This window comes from Recurvomyces mirabilis (assembly GCF_035927965.1).
Source record: "Recurvomyces mirabilis strain CCFEE 5264 chromosome Unknown scaffold_3, whole genome shotgun sequence".
Classification (NCBI taxonomy): Eukaryota; Fungi; Ascomycota; class Dothideomycetes; order Mycosphaerellales; family Teratosphaeriaceae; genus Recurvomyces; species Recurvomyces mirabilis.
Window position 1 is genome coordinate 798,976 of NW_027041937.1, and position 21,216 is coordinate 820,191.

At 52.5% G+C, this 21,216-nt stretch overlaps 10 protein-coding genes across 10 annotated transcripts; 4 read left to right on the forward strand and 6 right to left on the reverse strand.

The window, feature by feature from the left end:
- Positions 1–190: 190 nt before the first annotated feature.
- Positions 191–2,812, reverse strand: LTS14_001626 (uncharacterized protein; the record flags this gene model as incomplete). Its single annotated transcript, XM_064834335.1, has 3 exons — positions 191–794; positions 849–2,740; positions 2,798–2,812. The coding sequence occupies 3 exons, from the start codon at positions 2,810–2,812 to the stop codon at positions 191–193; spliced, it is 2,511 nt and encodes an 836-aa protein (XP_064698199.1).
- A 1,150-nt stretch (positions 2,813–3,962) lies between these two features.
- Positions 3,963–5,749, forward strand: LTS14_001627 (uncharacterized protein; the record flags this gene model as incomplete). Its single annotated transcript, XM_064834336.1, has 2 exons — positions 3,963–4,803; positions 4,860–5,749. 2 exons carry the CDS (start codon positions 3,963–3,965, stop codon positions 5,747–5,749), a joined length of 1,731 nt encoding a protein of 576 aa, XP_064698200.1.
- Positions 5,750–6,018: 269 nt separating this feature from the next.
- LTS14_001628 (uncharacterized protein) lies at positions 6,019–7,773 on the forward strand (the record flags this gene model as incomplete). Its single annotated transcript, XM_064834337.1, has 2 exons — positions 6,019–6,031; positions 6,101–7,773. The coding sequence occupies 2 exons, from the start codon at positions 6,019–6,021 to the stop codon at positions 7,771–7,773; spliced, it is 1,686 nt and encodes a 561-aa protein (XP_064698201.1).
- Positions 7,774–8,090: 317 nt separating this feature from the next.
- Positions 8,091–9,542, reverse strand: SFU1 (GATA type transcriptional activator of nitrogen-regulated proteins; the record flags this gene model as incomplete). The annotated part of the gene is made up of 1 exon (XM_064834338.1): positions 8,091–9,542. The coding sequence occupies one exon, from the start codon at positions 9,540–9,542 to the stop codon at positions 8,091–8,093; it is 1,452 nt and encodes a 483-aa protein (XP_064698202.1).
- Positions 9,543–10,283: 741 nt separating this feature from the next.
- Positions 10,284–10,543, reverse strand: LTS14_001630 (uncharacterized protein; the record flags this gene model as incomplete). The annotated part of the gene is made up of 2 exons (XM_064834339.1): positions 10,284–10,456; positions 10,516–10,543. The coding sequence occupies 2 exons, from the start codon at positions 10,541–10,543 to the stop codon at positions 10,284–10,286; spliced, it is 201 nt and encodes a 66-aa protein (XP_064698203.1).
- Positions 10,544–11,338: 795 nt separating this feature from the next.
- DAO1 (D-amino acid oxidase) lies at positions 11,339–12,730 on the reverse strand (the record flags this gene model as incomplete). The annotated part of the gene is made up of 5 exons (XM_064834340.1): positions 11,339–12,055; positions 12,106–12,209; positions 12,266–12,369; positions 12,491–12,628; positions 12,705–12,730. The coding sequence occupies 5 exons, from the start codon at positions 12,728–12,730 to the stop codon at positions 11,339–11,341; spliced, it is 1,089 nt and encodes a 362-aa protein (XP_064698204.1).
- Positions 12,731–13,717: 987 nt separating this feature from the next.
- LTS14_001632 (uncharacterized protein) lies at positions 13,718–15,205 on the forward strand (the record flags this gene model as incomplete). Its single annotated transcript, XM_064834341.1, has 2 exons — positions 13,718–13,790; positions 13,905–15,205. The coding sequence occupies 2 exons, from the start codon at positions 13,718–13,720 to the stop codon at positions 15,203–15,205; spliced, it is 1,374 nt and encodes a 457-aa protein (XP_064698205.1).
- Positions 15,206–15,636: 431 nt separating this feature from the next.
- LTS14_001633 (uncharacterized protein) lies at positions 15,637–17,691 on the reverse strand (the record flags this gene model as incomplete). The annotated part of the gene is made up of 1 exon (XM_064834342.1): positions 15,637–17,691. One exon carries the CDS (start codon positions 17,689–17,691, stop codon positions 15,637–15,639), a length of 2,055 nt encoding a protein of 684 aa, XP_064698206.1.
- Positions 17,692–18,511: 820 nt separating this feature from the next.
- On the forward strand, positions 18,512–19,132 carry LTS14_001634 (uncharacterized protein; the record flags this gene model as incomplete). The annotated part of the gene is made up of 2 exons (XM_064834343.1): positions 18,512–18,635; positions 18,705–19,132. The coding sequence occupies 2 exons, from the start codon at positions 18,512–18,514 to the stop codon at positions 19,130–19,132; spliced, it is 552 nt and encodes a 183-aa protein (XP_064698207.1).
- Positions 19,133–19,268: 136 nt separating this feature from the next.
- On the reverse strand, positions 19,269–20,672 carry PPH3 (phosphoprotein phosphatase PP4 catalytic subunit; the record flags this gene model as incomplete). The annotated part of the gene is made up of 3 exons (XM_064834344.1): positions 19,269–20,420; positions 20,477–20,600; positions 20,656–20,672. 3 exons carry the CDS (start codon positions 20,670–20,672, stop codon positions 19,269–19,271), a joined length of 1,293 nt encoding a protein of 430 aa, XP_064698208.1.
- Positions 20,673–21,216: the final 544 nt, after the last annotated feature.

Consider the following 21,216-nt stretch of genomic DNA (forward strand, 5'->3'; position numbering starts at 1 on the left):
CAATCGCGATCGTGACACAGACACCGGACGCCTTGCTTTACATCTTATCCCAGCTACTTTCGGTTCCCCTCACATCCAGAACCCATAGATTCAATCCAAATGTACCTCTCTGCGAGTTGTGGCTATTGTGACAAGCAGCTCAGACTACGCTTTTTATTGGACCTTAGACACGACTACCGCTAGCGACCACTCAGAAGCTATAGTACCCTCCTTGCAGACCCTGACCCAGGGCCTGCCCATTACCAAATGGCATGTTCGGCGCGACATAGTGATTCATATAAGGATGCTGTGGCAGACTGAAATCTGCTTTCGCGTAAAGCGGGTTTGGTATACCAGGCGGTGGTCTTTTAGAGCTTGCTGGCGTCGTCGGTTGCTGTGGTTGCGCCTGTTGAGGTGTTGGTAGCTGCTGCTGTTGGATTACTTGCTGCTGCTGTTGTTGTCGTTGTTGGGGCTGTGGTGTGTAGCTGTTCTGGTTGGAGTATGTCTGCTGTAATTGCAAATTCTGCGCATGTGCTTCCTGGAGTTGTCGCTGCTGCAGTTGCTGCTGCTGAAGCTGCTCCTCCTGTACCTTCTTCTGCTCCTTGGCGCCAGTATGAGATTGCGCAAACTGCTGCGGTGAAGGTCCTTCGTTCCATCCCCACTTCTTCTTCAGATCTTCGTACACGAAACCAATTCGCCAACCGGTCTCCTTGTTGATCTTGTCGAAGATTTGGAGGACTTCTTCTTGTTCTCGTCGATCTGTCAAGATCTCGGCTGCGTGAGCGAGGGAGCGAAGAGCGACTGAGGCGACGCCACTACAAGACGATTAGTATCACGATCATGAAGAGAAACTGTGCAGTAAGATGTACCGATCTTTGACATGGGCAACAATACCACAGATCATATTCGAGTGCCTGCGCGCAAGCTCGCCCATCTCCTCGCTATCCGCACTATAAAATGGGTGCGTCTGTGCAAGTAGCAGATTCGCCGTGTGGAAGAACAATCTGCCCACGATCGCTGATCTCTTTACCAGCCAGACCTCCGGAAATGCCGACTTAGAGCTCGTCTGATGCGAGTATAGGAATGCCATGGGTTGCATAGTCCTCGGGATCCCATCGTTCCATGCGTCAACCCAACCCTTGACTCTCGTCCAGTCCTCATATCGCTGCTGAGTCCGAATCTGCTCGTCCTGAAGGTCCTGCTCCGCATGCCTTGGGATCGTGGCGCGAAAGTTGCAGACTTTGGCTAGAATATACAGCATGCGATGCGTCCAGACTTCTTCTCGCCCGTTCATGATCTCTCGCGTGAAGTCCATGTCCACTTGCCAGTCGTCTGGGTCCCAGGCGACCTGCCAGTTGAAGTGTAGACAGCTAAGTACCTCCAGGCCGACATTGAGCCAGAAGCAGGCGCTGCCTATACCTTGAGCACGAGCGTTCCATCCGCACTCTTTGATCAGGGCGCGAGCACCAGCAATGTGATTCATGCGTTGGAGCGCTCTTTCAGACATGATCTCGTAGACGTTGAGAATGACAGCTGTGGTAGCGCAGATGACCGTGTCACGATTCGGGTTCTGCAGATTCTGTAGTAGGTGTGTCGTGGCCGTATCGTAGTAATGAAGTGCTTTTTCCTCGGTGTATGCTGGGTTGACCAATGTCAAATGCTTGGCTCCGCATGCTAGGAAGGCGTTTACGAGCATGGGCTCCGACAGAGAATGGAATGGTAGGAGTCGTGAGAAGTGCTTCTGCGAGTCCATACTGTCCATCCACAAACCCACTTCTTCGACGAATACTTGCATGAATAGCGTCTCATCCTGGCTGTCGAGATACTCCTTCTTTTCGTTGGTTTGCACGTCCTGAGTTGCAGTGTTATAGCTTGTGACGGAAGTATGTCCCGCCACACTCGAAGGCCCGGAGTTGCTGTACTGTGTCCCATTCATCGAACCAGAGTCTGGCTGTGGCGGGAGAGAGTACGACTGTGTCTGTGGTTGTTGCTGTAGTTGTATCTGTGGTTGTTGTGCTTGCACTGCCGGTTCATAAAGATTGTTCATGTTCGTTTGCTGTTGCATCTCCATGTATGGCTCCAGGAGTACACTTTGTACTGGAGGCAGAGGTTGTTGCAGGAGGACTGGCACTGCTGGCGCTGCTGTTACATAGTCGAAGGTCAACGCCGGCACTTCTGCCTCAATCTTGGGTTGCGCACTACGGGTAAGAGGTCTATACTTCTGCAACCCTCCCATGTACTCGCTCGCGATCTCACGGGACTCATCCAAGAATTCCACTTTCCAGGCTTTGGTGCCGTATGCGCTGACCAGATGCGGCGGGGTCTCTTTCCATAAGTCGATGAAGTTCAGTCGAAGTCCTCGCTTGCAGTCTCTATTACTCTTCTTGCAGTTGTGACATACTGGCATGCCCTCGTCGCATTTCAGATGGCGGGTCCTGCAAGTCAAACACCCAGTCCTGACTCGCTTCGGCTTGTCGTTGGAGCCATCCCCATCTTTGTCACCATCCTCGTCTTTCATTGCATCAACTTTACTATCCGATCTAGGGCCCACTCGCTTCACCTTCTTCTGAGGCTTTGTGCTGTTGGCGTGCGGCGGTGTCTTCCTCTTTGTCGTGTTTGCCGTCGAGTATACCTCTCCATTCAGCGCTGGATCGCCTGATGAAGCAGGCGAGATCGTAGAACTGTCGAGCGGAGCATAGGAAGGATCGAAGGCCGACTGCAAGTATGCAGTCTGACCAGCAATGGACGCCAGTGCTGAGGCCTATGGGCGTGGCAGCACACAGCTGCAGACGCTTGGTAACAGATTATGTCGCTTCACGGTGTCGCTGAACATTCGAGACCAGGGTAGAACTCGTTTATGCCCCTGCAGTATGATGTGCGATCCCAAGAGCCGACTGATAGTGTTGGTAGTCTAGACCGCAGGATACTTTAGGCTGTACAACGTGGCGGACGTATCGTACTCCAATAATCTACGTTTTCCTTGTCGCATTGGTCGCAGAACTGTCTGGAGTTTAGAAGTCGTATCGTCGTCGAAAGATCAAAGTTCCCGGGTATGAGTTGTCGCAAGAGAGCAGAGGCAAGACGAAGCGAAGAAAGACAAGTCTAGGCGACGAGGAGAGGACAAAGACCCGATCGAACTCTCCTTAACCATGCGGACAAAAGACTTTCTCACAAGCATATGAGCATGACATTCACTCCACACTTCTTTGAGAGTATACCGTACCCTCCACTCAACAACGCATCCTCTCGTCACTATATTTGATCGTTATATGGAAGCGATGCCAGGTTTACGGCACGTTGATCGCCTCGATATGCGCCGTGACATCTTCGGGCAGGGAAGTTGACACGAGTTGACAGATGCGATAACCAACCATTGCGGACAGATACATCTTGCAGCCAGCCACGGCTTGCTTGAGTACTGCTTTAGGAAAGTGTATGTCCTATATCATGTTCCAGCGTCTACAAGCTGCATGTCCTGTGCATCTTCGCCCACAGAAGACCTGCTCGATCGAGGGATTGCCTCGGTTCCGGGACGGTGGCAGCCGTCTGGTTGGTAAAGCTACGATCGATGCGCTCCTGCTAAGACGCATACATCATCAACGAGCCACACGATAGATGTTGAAGGGCACGAAGATAACACCTCCCATTGTGCTCCCGCATGGGTCTGTATTCATCGGGAGAGACTCAATATCGTCAACGATACAGTAAGACCATGGCAAGCCTAATAGATGAATCTCGGCCTGTGCTATTCTCGTCAAGACCTTCCCCCTCCGCTAACCCTTGCTGGCAAGCTAGCGGGTGTAAGCCGCAGCTCGGCGACTGCGAGAGCTTCGTGGAGTGACTTACCGATGCGAAGTTTTGATGACCAGTAGCATTTGGATGGGGACAAGTCCAACACGACATCAGCTGAACGCTGAGTACAGAACTCATTATTGTCGATCACAGTTGAGCATCCCCGTCATGTTCCTGCTATCGACGTCCCGATGGCATCTTCAACGTATCAACCGGTAGCACCGGAAGAGGACAAACCACCCACCAGTTCTGACTCCAGCCAAGACTCCTCAAGCGCAATTCGCTATACTCCGGAACCTGATGTAGATGATCAGGACGACCTGGCCGAGCTGGGACAAGGCGAGGGCTACGAGCTCAAAGAGCTGGGAGGAAGCTCGCGAACTCCGGCGCAACGAGATGATGATGAAGAAGACGCTGAAGAAGAAGAGGAATTAGCAAGCAATCGTCGTCGAAGAGCCAGCAGGGCAAGCGTTCAGTCATTCGAGCTTTACACACCAGATGAAGAACGGAAAGTCCTCCGCAAGCTAGACACTCGTCTCGTCCTTTTCGTGGCACTGCTATATCTTCTATCTTTTCTAGACCGGAGCAACATCGGCAATGCCAAGATCGCTGGCCTCACAGATGACTTAGAATTGGACGATAACCAGTACTCATGGCTACTGACGGCCTTCTACATCACCTACATTCTATTCGAATGGATGACAGTCTGCTATCAGCTCTTCCCACCGCACATCTACATCAGCTGTTGCGTTTGTGCCTGGGGTGTGCTGGCATCACTGCAGTCCATTGTGAGCTCGTTTGGCGGAATCCTGGTGCTGCGAGTCTTGCTGGGCATTGGTGAGGCCGCATTCGTAGGGATACCATTCTATCTATCATTCTTCTTTCGAAAGGACGAACTGGCTTTCCGCATTGGGTTATTCATCTCTGCTGCGCCACTGGCAACAAGCTTCGCTAGTAGTCTTGCTTATGCTATAGTGAGGTTTGGCGGTGGCACTGGTATTGCAAGCTGGCGATTGCTGTTTCTTGTAGAAGGTAGGCTCCTGTGTATTTGAGATCACGACTTGGACGACAAGCTGACTCGTCCTCAGGCTTCCCAGCATGTCTAGTAGCAGTGTGGGCCTACTGGTGGATCCCGGACTCGCCCCAGACAGCCCGGTGGCTGAAAGCTCGTGAGCGCAAGATCGCCACCCTGCGTATGCGAAAAGAAACCACAGCCAGCACGGCTACAGGCGAGAAGCCTACAGCGAAGTTGGACAGCACGCCGCGCTATAAACGCAAATTCCAGTGGTCTGAAGTTCTACGCACCTTGAAGGATCCAAAAGCCTATCTGACAGCCAGCATGTTCTTCTGCGTCAACGTCGCCTTTTCGTCGTTGCCAGTATTCCTGCCGACCATAGTCCATAGCATGGGCTACTCACGCCTGGCAGCGCAAGGACTCTCTGCGCCACCATTCCTGTTCTCGTTCGTGATCGTTCTGGTCACGGCCTATCTTTCCGACAGATATCACAGCCGAAGTGTCCCGATGATGCTGCACGCCGCTGTAGCAATGACAGGCTACATCGTCCTGGCACTGGCCGGCACGTTCAAGCTCGGACATGTTCTCCGATATCTTGCCGTCTTCCCGATCTGCGCAGGCTTCTTCTCAGCCGTCACGATAGTGATCACTTGGACTGTGAATAATCAGCCATCAGACGAAGGCAAAGGGACAGGCATGGCTATGCTGAATGTGATTGGACAGATGGGTCCTCTGCTGGGTACAAGACTTTACCCTGATGCTGAGGGACCATACTATATCAAGGGAATGAGTGTCTGTGCCGTTGCTATGGCTCTGGTGGGTCTGTTGGCATTGGCTTTGCGGATTGTGTTAAAGAAGGAGAATGCGAGGCGACGGAGCCTGTGGCGAGAGGATGAGATGGCTGAGGGCGAAGCTTTGGTTGGCAGAAGGGCCACGAGCGAGCCCTTTACGTTCTTGACGTGATACAAATGATAGACGAATATATGACACCACTTTTCAACGTCGTGCTTGAAGTATCCTATCTCTTGTGAGTACATACGAGTCGTCGGCCGTAGTGGGGCGTCACGTCCCCCCCGCCATTGGGATTTCGAAACATTGTTTTGCGATGAGTCGAGCTATCAGTCTTTGAACACTCGCGTGACTCGAAATATATCTGTACACATATCTGGACATTGAGCGAGTGCGGCACAGTACGACTATACAATCGAACAGACGAGAGCTTTCCTGCGAATATGGCCGCCGAAGGTATGGACAAGAAGATGGATACCCTCAAACTGACTGAAGAGCAACCAAATGCTAGCAGCGAACAAACAGTCGAAGGTGCGAGACCAAATGGCAAGCCAGGCAAGAAGGAGAAGGAGCCGAAAGATCAAAAGGCAGCGAACAAGTCAAAACCAGAAAAGCAAAAACAAGCACAACAGCCAAAAGCGAAGAAAGGCGGCGAACCAGAACTCATCGGCATCACGTGCAAGAAGAGCGAAGACCTGTCAGAATGGTACCAACAGACTATTGTCAAAGGCGACTTCCTCGAATTCTCCGACGTGCCAGGATGCTACATCTACCAGCCAGGCTCATACAGGATCTGGGAGTTCATCCAGGACTTCTTCAATGCGCGGATTCGGAAAATGGGCGTGAAAAACTGCTACTTCCCACTCTTTATCTCGGAGGCGAACCTGCAGCGTGAAAAAGACCACATCGAGGGCTTCGCGGCGGAGGTAGCGTGGGTGACGGAGGGAGGCAAGAGTAAGCTGGACAAGAGGCTGGCGGTGCGTCCGACGAGTGAGACGGCCATGTACAGCTTCTACAGCAAGAAGATCAGGAGTCATAGGGATTTGCCACTCAAGATGAACCAGTGGAACAATGTCGTGCGGTGGGAGTTCAAGCACCCAATGCCTTTTATTCGGTCAAGAGAGTTCTTGTGGCAGGAGGGTCACACAGCACATCTTACCGAGAAGGAGGCTGGTGTGGAGGTCAGGCAGATTCTTGACCACTACGCTGCCATCTACGAGGAACTACTGGCTGTTCCGGTAGTCAAGGGTGTCAAAACCGTCAACGAGCAATTTCCGGGAGCACACTACACCACGACAGTCGAAGGCTACATCCCAGCCGTTGGTCGAGGCATCCAAGCAGCGACATCGCACTGTCTCGGCCAGCACTTTGCAAAAATGTTTGATATTACAGTCGAGGACCCGAACCAGCAGGTTAAGGAAGGCGAGAAGAGGGATAGGATTAAAGTGTGGCAGAACAGCTGGGGTTTCACCACCCGATCTATCGGCATCATGATTTTGATTCACGGCGACGATAAGGGTCTGATTGTTCCGCCGCGCGTAGCAGAGATACAAGTCGTCATCATTCCTGTCGGCGTGAACGCAAAGACTACGGACGCCGATCGCGAGAAGCTCTACGATGAGGTCAAGAGCATCAGCGATAAGCTCGAAGGCGCGGATGTAAGGGTCGAGTGCGACTTTCGCGAAGGCTACTCTCCGGGCTACAAGTTCAACGATTGGGAGATGAAGGGCGTACCGCTGCAAATCGAATTCGGACCGAAAGACCGCGCAAATGGCGTTGTGACGACTTCTCGTCGCGACCAGGAAGGTAAGAGTACCATCCCGCTCACCGACCTCGCAGCAGAGGTCCCGAAACTTCTCGAGCAGATCCAAGCGGATATGTTCAAGAAGGCCAGCGACGAATATGCATCCCACCGCAAGATCATCCGGGAATGGAAGGACTTCGTGCCGGCTCTGAACGACAAGAACGTGGTACTTGTCCAGCATTGCGCTTCTGGAGACTGCGAGGACGAGATCAAGAAGGATTCTTCCGGTCAGGTTGAGGGGCAGGAAGTCGATGTCAGAGCTCCATCGATGGGTGCCAAGTCATTGTGTATTCCGGACGAGCAGCCGGAGGAGGTCAAGGCTGGCACGCACTGCATCAATCCGAAGTGTGAGAAGGAGGCGAAGATGTGGGTCATGTTCGGGAGGAGTTACTAGACGGGTCAAATAGTGTTGTGCTCAGAAACGTGGAAGACGATTGCTATGTTTGATGTCATTATGCTTCTACAGCGTAGCTGGCGTTACGTTGGGTGAGCGTAGGCGCAATGGCAATGCAGGCGTGGAAACTGAAGCTTACTTATTATGCCCTATGTGCGATGGAAATGCATTTCTGTCAAGCAGTCGTAGACTTGAGCGTTGATATTTTGATTCTACGATGCAGTCACTCGATAAGGTAGTGTGCTCTGTCACATTGCATGCTGTCGCTCGTGTCTCATCATCTTCCCACGCCAGTAGTCTGACTTAGATCCTCGCATTCATTCTCCCGCGCCATCGGCTAGGGCAGCCATCTCCAGCTCATTAGCCATCAGCATCTCCCTCATCCTTTGTGCCTCGCGCTGCAGCTCTGCTCTTCGTGCCTCCTTCGACGATGAAGATGGTGGTTCTGATGCCCGAGCTATTGACGAGCTTAGAGCAGGGTCGATGTTCTCCTCACGTGCAGCAGTAGTGATGTGGGGGGACGGAACGTTCTGTGCGTGCGAATATGTCTCGTCGTCACCTTCGGCACCGCCGCGCTCACTCGTGGAGAAGGAGCGCTTGCGTGGGTTTGCTGAGGATTCGCCTTGCTGGTAGTGATGGTCGTGACCGTGGCGGATCGTGTTCCGGCTTCTGAAGGCCTCTGTGAAGTCGACAGGTATTGGTCCTCCAGCTGGCCGTTGGGACTCCTGCATACCTCCATATACTGTCGTCACTGTGGATGGTGCCATCGATGCTCTTGAATCCTGCGCTGAGAGGTCGTCGTTCATGTACTCGTTCACGACCATACCACGACCGGCATAGGATGGCATGTCTGCTGGCACTACACGTTTCCTTCGCTTGATCTCGGCTTTCTTCATTTGCACTGGGCGATGATGGCCATGCAATTTGTGATAGAGCCCACAAGCATTGCAGATGGTATGCCCTGCATCGTCTCGACGCCAAAGAGGAGTGATAGTCGTGCCGCAGTTCTGACACGCCACGACCACACTCGTGCCCGATGATGGTTGGCCTGGAGAAGGATTCACTTCATCTGCAGATGAGGTCGTCTGCTGTAGAGCCACCTGCGCTGTTTTCGAGACCCGATTGTTGTATGCGGGGCACCCATTACAGCCTTCGTGTCCCCCCGTGCCGTTGCAGCGACCTCCACCAGGACATGTGCCATTCACACTTTGATCGGCTGTCACATAAGTAGCGTTACCTTGCAGAGTGGTGGGAGAAGTGCTTCTATCATGTCTCTGACCCTCAGCGGGTGGAAGCGGAGCAGGACCACCTCGCTTCAACCCTACGGGTCGCATTTGATTTCGTGCTTTGTAGTACAGACCACATGCGTTGCAGATGACCGCCCCGGAAGGTGATCTCCTCCACAGGGGAGTCTTCGTCGTGCCGCAATTACTGCACATCTGTCCACTTGGCGCCGTTGGTGTTCTTCGTTGCAGAGGTTGGTGAGTGTGTGGGTGCGAGTAGAATGATGGCATACCAGCCATTTCGTGCTGGTTCATCATATCGGTCGCTGCACCGTCATGAGGCTGACCATAAGGACTTGGCTCGCCTCCATTAAGGGCTTGCCATGTTGACTGCGGAGGTTGGACCTGCCCTCCTTGGGAATGCTCAATCAGAGACTGCGCAAGTTCGAGGTCCTGCTGTGATGGCTCGCGTTGCAGTTGTCTCTGGTTGCTGTCCATGGTCGCCGCCACCGCCACTTGAGCTTCTTCGAGAGTGTTCCCAGCCATCGCCTTGAAGAACTTTCCTACGACAGCATGAGAGGATCAAGTTGAAGCATTCGCAAGCACTGCGGCTCCAAATGCTCCTTTGCTCAAATGCGTGCAGAAACTCGGCCGGTTGTTCTCGGTTCTTGGTATAAGCAAAACCAGGCAGAAGTAATGTTCGTAAGTCGTGTCGCTGAAACTCGATATTTTGAGTAGCCAGAAGTTCTCCAGGGTGGACTGTTGTACAACCTCTAGTGGCCAGGTAATTCACGCGACACGACGTTGTGTGTACGAGTGTACACGAAACAAAGCACGAATGTTGTTACAGAAGGAGGTCACAATTAGTAATGCTAATTAGATCGCTGCTGATTGGTTCAACTCGGGATAAGCAGAATCGGCTGCTCGCCGATTAGTCACGAGCTAACGTATGTACGGAGCATTCACTGATGAGCAGTGGTTCGCATATGAGACCGGGAAAATAATGGAAGGGTGGACGGTGTTGGCAGTTCCGAACTCGCACGGAAGTATGGTACGCTCTGTACCTTGTAAAACTATGCCACTGTCAACCTGAGCAGAAGTTCAACCACTACATCGTACAATTGTTGTACATCCTGCCTGCTATCGTGTCTCTCTCAGCCAGTCTCCTCGGGCCTCTTCCCCAAGCTCTAGCGACTGTCATCGTAGTCATTCATACACCCTCCCTACAAAGAGCCTCTACGCCGCGGCTGCACCTATCGTGAGAGGCTGCGTATAATCTGGTGTCTTCTAGACCTGCTCCGCACCCCATCCTTGGTCTGCATCCCTCATATTCGCCGGCGGCTCAATGCTAGGGACAAATTCGAGAGCGACGTAGCCGATGCCAACGAGGACAATGAGTGCGCCAGCGGTATATCTCCACCATTTCCAGCCCATGGTGATGCTGCCCACAAAGATGTAGACTGTGGATGTGTTAGTTAACCCTCCTGCTTCTTGCCAGTGGCGTGTAGGCGAGACTCACAGATACCGCGGCCGATGAAGCTGAACATGAAGGAGGCATATCGGGCGAGTTGAGGTGGGATTTGGAACTCTATTGTCGCTTGTTAGTGCGCGCAGTTGTAGTCATTGGGGTGAGGTCCAGCCTACCAAGAAGAGCAGTCGCTGTACAATTCATTAGCACCATTCGTACTTCCACTGACATCACACGATATACAAACCAATGCCAAAGATAAACAGATAGACTGCGAGGATGATATTCTGCCTGTAGCCATTCCATGAGCCATTGTCCAACCCATGTCCAACAGATGTTCGACTCTTACACAGTAATGCTAGGCCAGAATTGTCCAATTCCACCCAATATCATGAAGACACCAACCAAAATGTTGACAATCCGGCTGTAATGCGCATTAGCAAGAGCTCCAGGCAGCTATCTCGTGCTTCGAGTCCCAAAGGCTGAAGTACTAACAAGATGTCGGAGAAGTCCATGGTCGCGTTGGAAGTCGTCTACGTGGTCGCGTTGATGTGAAGAATGGATTGGGGAGGTTGAGAAGTGCTGGAGAGGTCTTCTGGTGGTCTGGACTTGGATTGTTTGAGACAGTCGGCTCCTTTCTTGATCGACAAGCTGTAGCGACGAGACGGAAGCTTTGACCCAGCCACTTCTAAACACGTCACTTCCGCGACACAACGCCACAACACGAGGCAGGCACTTCACTTCACATGATAGGTCTAGCGCAGGCCTAGTCTCATGACAGGCTGGAGCCCAGTTCATGTGCCTGACGAGTGATCGGTCAAGCAATAATCCCTCGGCATCATACCAGATCTATAGCAATCCAACCGCAGCTATGTTACAGCTTCGCCAGTGTCGATGGCAGCGACTCATCGACAAGCTCCTTCGCAACCTGTGCAGCACCATAAGAGGTCTGATACCCATAGCCTCCATGCCCGTAGTTATGTACCACCTTGACGCCTTCGATGACCTCCTTCTCGACCCTCGGTCCGCCAGTACGCATAGGTCGCAGTCCCACGCCATGTCGAATAATACTCAATGCTTCGATGCCCTTGCCTTCCGGGACTAGTTTCGGGCACAAGGCGATTGCTCGCTTCATGATTCGAATGGCCAGATTGGGATCAACTTGGCTTTCCCAGTTGTCTTTTTGCAGACAGCCGCCTAGGATGCAACCACCTCCGGCTGCTCGATGCATGATATAAGTAGCCTCGTCCGGGCCATCATCCGTGCCAGAGACTGACGCCATGATGTGAGGGTCATTGCGGACGATAACGATCTGGCCTCGAGCTGGGTACACTGCTTTGTCTTCGACGCCGCCTAAGTGGAGCGAGAACAGCCCCGTGCAGTTGACTACCATATCAGCACGTCTGCCGGTGTGGTGTAGTTTGACTGCTTCAGCAACGTGGGAAACGATGCCACGTTGTATAACCACGCCATACTTCAGGCATTGGGATGCCAGCCAAGGAAGGTAGAGAGCTGTGTTGATACAGACGGAAGTGAAACCTGTAGCTCCGTCTATACCTTCTGGCAGATCGGACTTTGCCAGTACCCGGAACTGCTATACGTAAGTGAAACCGTCTCCTGTAGTTTTAATAGTATGCCTACGTTTGGTACGACATCTTTGAACCAGGCATCTTCTTTCAAAAGTTCGGCAACCCAGTCGCCGACTGCTGTACCGGTGTCTTTGGTTCGTCGATAGATGACGGAATCTTTGCGTGATCAGTACGAATGGCATGGCATGCGGTCGTCAGCAGTCCAATCTCACCTTGGAAGTGAATGCCAGACTCTGGCAGATCTTGTGCCAAGCGTGCAAGCTCTGGCCATGTATTCCTCTCATAGCTCTCAGATGGCGTTCCTGGTTTCGCAACACTAAACTTTGCATCAGCTCTGGTGATAGTCACTGCCTATCGTTGACCACTGTAGGCTCGTCTTCTGATCGACCGTGACTATGATGGTCGACCACTTGATTCCATGCCTTCGATTGACTTACGGCAAGTAGTTTGCACCGGCCCAAGGGGAGGCATACTCGATATCATAGTCTCCAGGCATGTGCTTTGCAACCACGGTGATGTTATTGGTGCCATCACGTGCGAGCAGCAGAGCCGTTGTCAGACCTGTCACCCCGGCTCTACATAAGAGACGTGGTGTAAGCTTCAGGTTGCCCTACATGTACCATCTGGTAGATCTCTAGACGACGAGCTTACCCGAGAATCACGATGTTCCGAGACATGACTGTAGATAGGAGGATTGGAGCATGGAAAAGACGGAACTCAGAGTATCATGGACATATACTGTAGTGAAATGTTCTCGCTGCAGTGTGCTGGCTTTGCTTGAGCGAGTGATTAGAGTTGTGGGTGGCTTGCTACGAACTCTCTTCGCCGTGCCTGCCTATCGCGTGTGATTTTGACTCATCACACGCAAAAAAAAACGTGCATAACAGCTCTCAGATGACAGCAAGCAGCCGAGTGAATGTGCGCGCACACGACTAATAACAAGAAGATAAATTGGCTGCCTGACACATAATCCAAAAGTCTTGGTATATGAAGGCAGCCTACCAGCAGTGTCAACGTCAACAGTGTCTTCGAGATCAAAGCTATATCGCTCAACGTCATCATTTGCATTATCAGATCCTCTCCTTGTACAGTATCTCGTGCCTGACCACCGGACCCAGATCTGCAGTCTGCACACGACCTCGAAAGTTTAATTGGCAGCTCCACGGATTACTTCTTGCTGTCTTACGCGATCTTTCTGCTCCGAATTAGCCTTGAAGCCGTGTGGGCGGCAGTCTTGGGGTATTACCGATAACATCGCTCCAGACTTGTTACTACGGTGAATACTGAGGGAGACGGTGAGGCACAGTGGGGAGAAACGACAGGTCGCCGAAAAAAGCGAGCTCTGCACTGCACCAGCACGGAGATCATCCACTGTTCTGCCGGCCCGAAGGGCGCTTTGCAGCTGCTTGCCCTGCTGCTACATACTGCTGCTGCTGCTGCTCTGGACTCAAATGGTGGTACATTATTTCACACTACCACTACCTTACTTTGCCTTACCACTTTTCCCATTTAGCCTCCTTCTTCACTTTAGCAGGCCTTGCACTTTTCTTCCTCCTGGCTTCGCTGTCATGACTGGCATATTTGCCTCACACACATCAACCAGTGCTTCTCCATGAATCTCCTCGCTAATTGGTTGTCAGTGGTGTCACTCCTGTTAGGGTGCCATGGGAGCTTCGGTGGATGAGTTCCCATTGCTGTCGGCGCTAGGTCTGTACGCTGCCGATATTCGAGGAGATGGTGAGTACATTCGCCTTGCTTTCACGTCTGAATGGTGCACAAGGTGGATTCGAGCCTGTCTGAGAGACGATCAATGCTCTGCCAAACGAAATGCTGACCTCGTCTGTCAAACAGGCAACTGTCTTTTTAATGCACTTTCCGATCAACTCCATGGCCACCAGAACGAACACGGCGTCATCCGCTCACGTGTAATCGACTACATGCGAGACAATGCAGCCTACTACAAACAGTTCATCGATGTGCACCCTGGTGGTGGCATTCGACGAAACCCCAAACGCAAAAATGCCGGCTCCTACTCGGCACCTGCCAACCTTGCACCACCCTCCGAAGCCGACATCGACCGTGTGTTCGAGAGCCATCTGTTAAGCATGGCAAGAGGTGGCACCTATGGTGACAACATGGAGATAACGGCGTTTGCATCAGCCTACGATGTGGATGTCAAGATCTACCAGAGAGACTTTGCGTACATGATCACTGGTGGTGGGGAGGACGTTGGTACTCGGCCAGTGGCACACATTGCATATCATCTGTGGGAGCACTACTCATCAATACGGAACCTCGACGGACCACATGCTGGGAAACCAGAAGTGTCACCTAAAGTACTCAGTCCGCAAGAAGAGATGAACCAGAGGGCGAAGCTGGCACAAACGCCACACGTTCTGCCTTGGCAGGTGGACGTAGTGTCGAAGTCATTACCATTCTTGGCGGACAAACCGACCATTAAGCGTGCGTTGGAAGCGGCCAAGGGAGACATCAACTTGGCAGTGTCAAACCTGATGGATGCGGAGGAGAACGGCAGTATGTCGTCACAGCCAGAGAGTTCGAGCGTTGAGCGGGATCAGGACACAGACGACGATGTGCATGTGGGTCCAAGCAAGAAGCAGGACAGACGGATGAGCAGAGCGACGAAAGGTAGCAAGCCGCGGAGCGCAGAAACGAAGCACGCTTTATCACATATCAGTGGCTACGATGGAAGTCAGGAGTCGATAGGCAGCTGGGAATCAGAAGGCTCGAGCGTGCCAGACGGCTCGCAGCAGAGCACACTCACACAACCGACAGAGCTAGACGACTCGGAGAACATCCGTGTAAAAGTCCCAGGCGAGGATGGTAATGCTTCTGGCTCAGCATCGCCGTCGAAGAAGCTGCCGCGTCTGAAGTTATTACCACCGCGGCCACCAGATCCTGCATTACGGATAGGCAAGACGTCGCAACGGCAGCATGGTCCACGCGTAACTGCGCGAGATCGTAAGAGCATGCAGAAGCAGGCACAAAAAGCTGCACGAAAAGAGCGTGCTCAAGCCGGGACCAAGAGCGAGAAGAGGACAGAGTCTCCGTCAGCCATCGGACTAGCACTACGAGCGAAAGGCATGACAGAGACGCCACCAGTCGAGACGCTGAGAACGCTCTACATATGACGGCATATAGACATAGCCGTCAGAGTGGTCATAAACCGCCACGCTACTCCTCCTCTGCCTTTCCTCGATCCAACTCTGACGCATGGACTTGACGACGAGATTTTTGGAAGTAACGCACGAGATACCCCTTTTCACGCGAAGTATACGGTAGCAAAGCATAGCGGGATTACGTGAAATGAACTCTACAGTCCGGATAGAGAAATCAGAGCATAGCGATGGCGCTGTGAAGGAATCCTAAGATTAGGACACGCATTGGTGGGGGGGGTTTTTTTTTTCATGGCAAGGCTGTAACTGCTTTTATTGCAGGCGGCTGCTACACACGTTGCCCTTAGGGTGTGCTGAAAGCTTCAGTCATTGTGGGATTGATGTGCAAGACGAGCTGAGATCTGCTCGGCACCGTATATCAACCACAGGAACTATGTTCCAATACTTCACAATCGAGCCCAGACTGTGTTGCTATACCTCGTTTCATCCCCGTACCCAATCTTCCTACCAGTGACAGCCAATTGGGCTTGACCTTTTTGCCATCTTGAATGGGACTCAAATCGTATCTGTTCACCTTGTTGTACGGGGAATGAAGCTGTGGGACGGCCATTGACGATCCATTGCGCTTCTAGCACAACGCCTGGGTCCCAACGCCCGGCGGTAGCCACAACACCACCCCATCGCGAGGTCAATGCAGGTGGGCTCTGTCTAGCCACAGCGGCTTGTCTGCCTCCTCGCTCAATGACCTCCGTCCAGTCATTGCCTCGACTCGACGCCTTCGTCACATCCGGCGAAAGCGGCGTCTTGCCATCAGGAGCATGATCTTCTACCCACTGCAGTGCCAACTCGAGGAAGTCCCAGGTCGTCCTTCGCTGATAATTGCCACCGTGCGGCTGGCCTTCAAGCACAGTCACGTTAGTCCAGCCATCGCCACCTTTGGCATTGACTCGCTTCTGGAACTCCAGGACGCCTTCGTTGAGGAAGTAGTCGTCGTGCGTGCCAACGTAGATGAAGATGCGGTTCTTGAGTACTTCGCCAAGGTTCTTGGGACCGCCCCAGTTCGAGGTGATGTAGTTTGACAAGTCGAATGACTTCCAGTATTCGACCGCAGCAGGGTAGATTTCGCCTGTGACTTTGTTCCATGGTTCGAGGGGGTAATTGTTGTAGCCTTGCACGCCGAAGACGGTGTTCCAGATATCCCACTGCAAGAATGAACGAGATGAGGTGCCTTGCGAGAGCTCCCAATGATTCTCCTGTGCGACTGTGGCGAGGTTGACTTGAGTGTCATTTTCGAATGTACGGATTGAGATGATCATGCTCCCGTTATCCCGTACATAGGCGTTGGCAGAGTCGTAGAGAGGGATGTCTTGATGTCTGTGAAAGTCGAGTGAGTCCGGATAGGATGTGAATGTCACACCGAACAGATCCGGACGGAAGACGAGACTAGCAGCAGATTCCCAGCCGCCAGTCGAGCCACCCTCTTGTACGCGGGCATATGGTTCTCCTATCGTGTTGAAGGTCTTGTCGAGATGTGGAATAAGCTCGTCGTTCAAAGCAACGCCATACGGCCCAATGTTGGCTGTGTTGACAGCGTACGAGTCATCGTAGAACGGTGTTTCATGGCGGAACGTGATTAATATCATCTTCGGTGTTTCGCGCGCCTCCATTGTGTCTGTAGCGTTGATCATGCCGGCGTCCCATTCAGAGGAGAAATTGGCTACTGGGTATCTGAAAGCGCCTTGGTTTGCCGTCCAGTGGTTTTGGTGGTATAAGACTGGGTATCGAGTAGACTGGTCTGTCTGGTTGTAGCCGAATGGTAGCAGTACGGTGGCGCCGACGTACATCTCGCGACCCCAGAATGTGGACAGAGCATCGCTACGAATCTTGATGTACTTCAGGAACTCAGTGTCCACATAATTGCCTTGCGAGCAGCCACCGATCTCGGAACCATTGAATTCCCCAGCAAGTACGGTGTCGTTGAAGGTGAGGCTGACGGTCTGCTCGTTGCCAGACACTTCGATGTCAGAGATTGTAGTTAGCAAGCTGCCGTAGCCACCGATTGGTGGTGCGCCATCGCCACAAGGGAAGCGAACGCTGACGACTGAGCCATCGCTGCGCGTCACGGTTTCGTAGATGTTCATGAATGCTTGGACACTGTAGTTGCCGCTTGGAAGATCCTGTAAGCCTACGAGAGGCCACCCATAAACACCTGTTCTGGTGGTGAGGTTGCTGCCGCCTGCAAGTGTTACCGCGCTGCCGGAGATCAAGCCTTGGACATTCTCGCCGTAGATATAGTCCAGAGAACTGGTGACGTCCGTATCGTCCAGAGGATCTGTTCCTTGAGGTGCGAAAAGTACTTCGATACGACCATTGGTGCTCTCGTTCAACAATCCATTGGCCACCGAGATATCCAATTGCAGTCCGCTGCTAGACGTTATCGACTGTGCGACAGCCAGAGAGGCGCTCCATGTCAGCCACGCTGAAAGCTTTCGTGCCAACATGCTTGGTGAGTAGAATCTGCTGACCGAAAACTCGGAAGGAATGAGCTGATGCTGCTCACCGCAGTAGCGCCTGCCATCTCGACATTTATTGTAGTTTCCATCCTGTCGTTGAGATGAATCCAAAGAAGGAAGGTGCGTTGCCTTATCGCACAGCCAAGGCACTACATGAGGTCCACCGTAAGCCGAGCATACCAAGGCCGTGGACTACCGTTGTTTAGAGCGTCAATCGTGTAAGGGCTCATTCTAGGCACGGACGCCATCACGAGATCGTCCCTTGACAGTCGTAAAGCAGCAGAAGCACCGTCGCCGAAGGGCGGAGGAACGCCCACGGTTGCTGGCTCAATCTCGGTGCTACGTAAGTCGCAATATTATTCACAGGTGTAAAAAATTTAGCATGACTCGTGTCAAAGCTGGGATGGTGTAGTTGGTTATCACGTCTGTCTAACATCATGCGGATGCTCCGCATTGCATGCATGGTGCACAGAAGGTCCCGTGAGTTCATACAACATCATGTTAATTTAAAACACCTCCTAATTCGGCCCTAGGAGTTCAAGTCTCGGTCCTAGTATCAAGATCCCGTATCCTTTTGCTCGTTTGTCCCTCCCGCATTCAAGAGTCGCAGAGAGAGCAAGCTGGTGGTGGTTTGCCACACATCCTGGCCAGCACGATACACATGGGTAGAGGCCTATTGAGGTCTTGTTGCACTAAGATCGCAATACGGCCCAAAAGGCACTCTTTTTGGGCCCATCGGTGGCCACAGCCTGCTCTACGGCACCACGTCTGGCTCACGTCACCGGTACCAAGACGACCACTGAGCAAGATGCCTCCAAAAGCATCCAAGAAGGCCAAGAAAAGCGATGAACCTGAAGCAATCGACCTCAAGCACCTCTCGACTCCCTCCTTGACCTCCCAGGAGCTCTGCATGTCCTACCGAATAGCCCGAGGTGAACAAGGCGTCCTGACCTTCGAACCATACAAATCTATGCTACTCCCCTACTGGCGTTTCAAAACAGTCCCCATAGCCGAGAACTCGTCCAAGAACCTCTGGTCCGCATTCGAGTATTTCCTCAAGACAGAAGACTTCGTGGGAGCAGACATGGCCCGAAAGTTCATCCAGATGGGTATGACGAGGGCTAAACGCTATGCCAACCATAAAGGTGGCAAAAAGTACGATCGTTCGGAGAGGGAGGTGACGAGGGATAGTGGCGAGAGGGTAGAGTTGGCTAAGTCGGAGGGTCATCAGGGCAGGGAGGAGAAGCTGGCTGCTAGTGAGGTGTTCAAGGCTGTTTGGAGGAGATGCACGAGTGACGAGAGGTATTTGGAGCTTAAGAAGGAGTTCTTGGAGGAGCAGAAGGTGTGGGACAGACAGGCAAAGAGGGGCGTGAAGAAAGAAGAGATCAAGGGAGAAGAGGTCAGTGTGAAGAAGGAAGGTGATGACTGAGGGATGCGACGTTTGTTGCTTCAATTGCGACTCTGCTATGCGGCTCTGAATAACAGCCATCGACGTGCTATACAGCTACATATGGGTATCACAATATTTTATGCTATACACTCCGACAGGCCTATTTCAGCAGGCATTACAAGAAGTATTCCGCCACTGGCTTTTTCGCCGGCATGCCACGACTGTCCTGCGGCGCCGCTTCGAATACTCGATATCTCCGCCCGGGGCCTTGCCTTTGCTCGATTCTCTCCGCCAAAGGCCCGCCTTGACTCCGCCCGACATCACCATTCGTTCTCGGCGCATAGCCAGCACCAGAACCATCTTCACCTAGCTCCAGAATAGCCGCTACATTACCGCATCGATAGCAGTAATTAGGCGCGGACCACACAGTGACGATACTGTTGTCGAACATCTCCTTGAAGCCTTCCATCACTAACTGGTGCGCTCGGCAGATGAGGGAGAGATCATTTTTGTGGTTGAAGCACTTCACAATGTCTGCGCCGAACAGAAAGCCCGCCCCTCGCGGTGACAGACCCCAGCCATCAATTTCATCCGGATCGGACCAGAGGAGATCGCACATGGCGCCTTCGTGCGGCACTTCTTGTTTGCGGTCGAGCAGTCGGATTTTATCAATGCTATCGATGAGAGGACTCAAGCCGCCGTGGACGCAAAGCACGGCACTACCAGTGTTGTTTGAGCTACCTCGACTGGCGGATGAAGCGCCTGTGCCTGGTGCACCGTTCCGCGAGGGTGTCTGCTCTAGACTTTGTGATGGCGAAGAGGGTGTGTTGGAGATTTGTGATAGATCCTGCGATCCTATGTAATTGTTCCGAGGAAAGCGATTGATGATTTGTCCCGCCGAGTTGAGTATCTCGATCTCGATCTCATCTGGCTCGGACAATGCAGTGGCTTGAGAGTTCGGGTCCTGGAAAGTAGCATCTGTCGGCTGCAGATCGGTGGCAGCTCCCATGACCAGTGCACCAAGTGCTAGGTAGTCGAACACCTCACAGCAATATCGCCACACGTTTGCGCTCCCGTACTTCCTTAAGCATTCGTCATAAAACCCATATACAGTCGTGATCTGCCGTGATTCGTGGTTACCTCGTATCAATGTTATCCGGTCCGGGTATCGTACTTTTAAGCATAGAAGAAGTAAAAAGGATTCCAATGAGTAGAAGCCACGATCGACAAAATCGCCCATGAAAAGGTAGTTGGTGTCCGGCACGTCTCCGCCTACTCTGAAGAGCTCCATGAGATCGTGGAACTGGCCGTGGATATCACCGCAAATCTGCGCGCAAGTGTCAGATCAAGGCCGGCCTCTAAGATTCTGAATACAGCACCTACCGTGACTGGCGCATCAACGGACACCACGTTACCCTCCTCTATCAGAAGCTCTCGTGCCTTGTAGCATAGCTCCCGCACTTGATTCTCAGGTATTGGCCGGCATGCCCGAAGCTGTGCGATGGCTCTGTTGCTTGTTAGAGTCCATGTCCTGATAACGCCTGATGGTCGCGTGCTCTTACTTGTCCAGGTCGCTCATCTTGCCTCGCGCGTCCGATGGCGCCTACACTTCTCCCGCTCTCCCCAGCCCCTCTTGTGGCCAATTCAATTTACTCCAGTGCTCTCACCTAGCCGTTCCAGGAGCAACGCTAAGTCTTCTTCCCGGCTTCCTCTCGATATGTCCCTGGCGGAAGATTCTTGGTTCGTGGCGGCACTGCTGGATGCGGAAGATGCAGTGGCAAGTCCTTGCACAAGATCAAAAGTGTCTTTGTTGTTAGTACATACAGATCGCGACGTCGTCTGTCTTGGAGATGGGGCTTTCAATGCATATCTGCTAAATTGATGAGACATAGAAACCACGATCTGACGTTGCGCCGGATCTACCCGCTGCCAAAATCGCGTGCCTTCTCTGTCTGGACTCGTCGTCTTCTCCTTGCCTCACTGCATCACACAAGTACGCTACGTAAAGTGGCCAGTGGATTGACGGCCCTGATAAAATCCTCGTCTGATACAGAGACAGCGGCATGATGCAAGCTATGGGCTGCTAATAGCGATCATGCATATACTGGAAGAGAGACATGCAT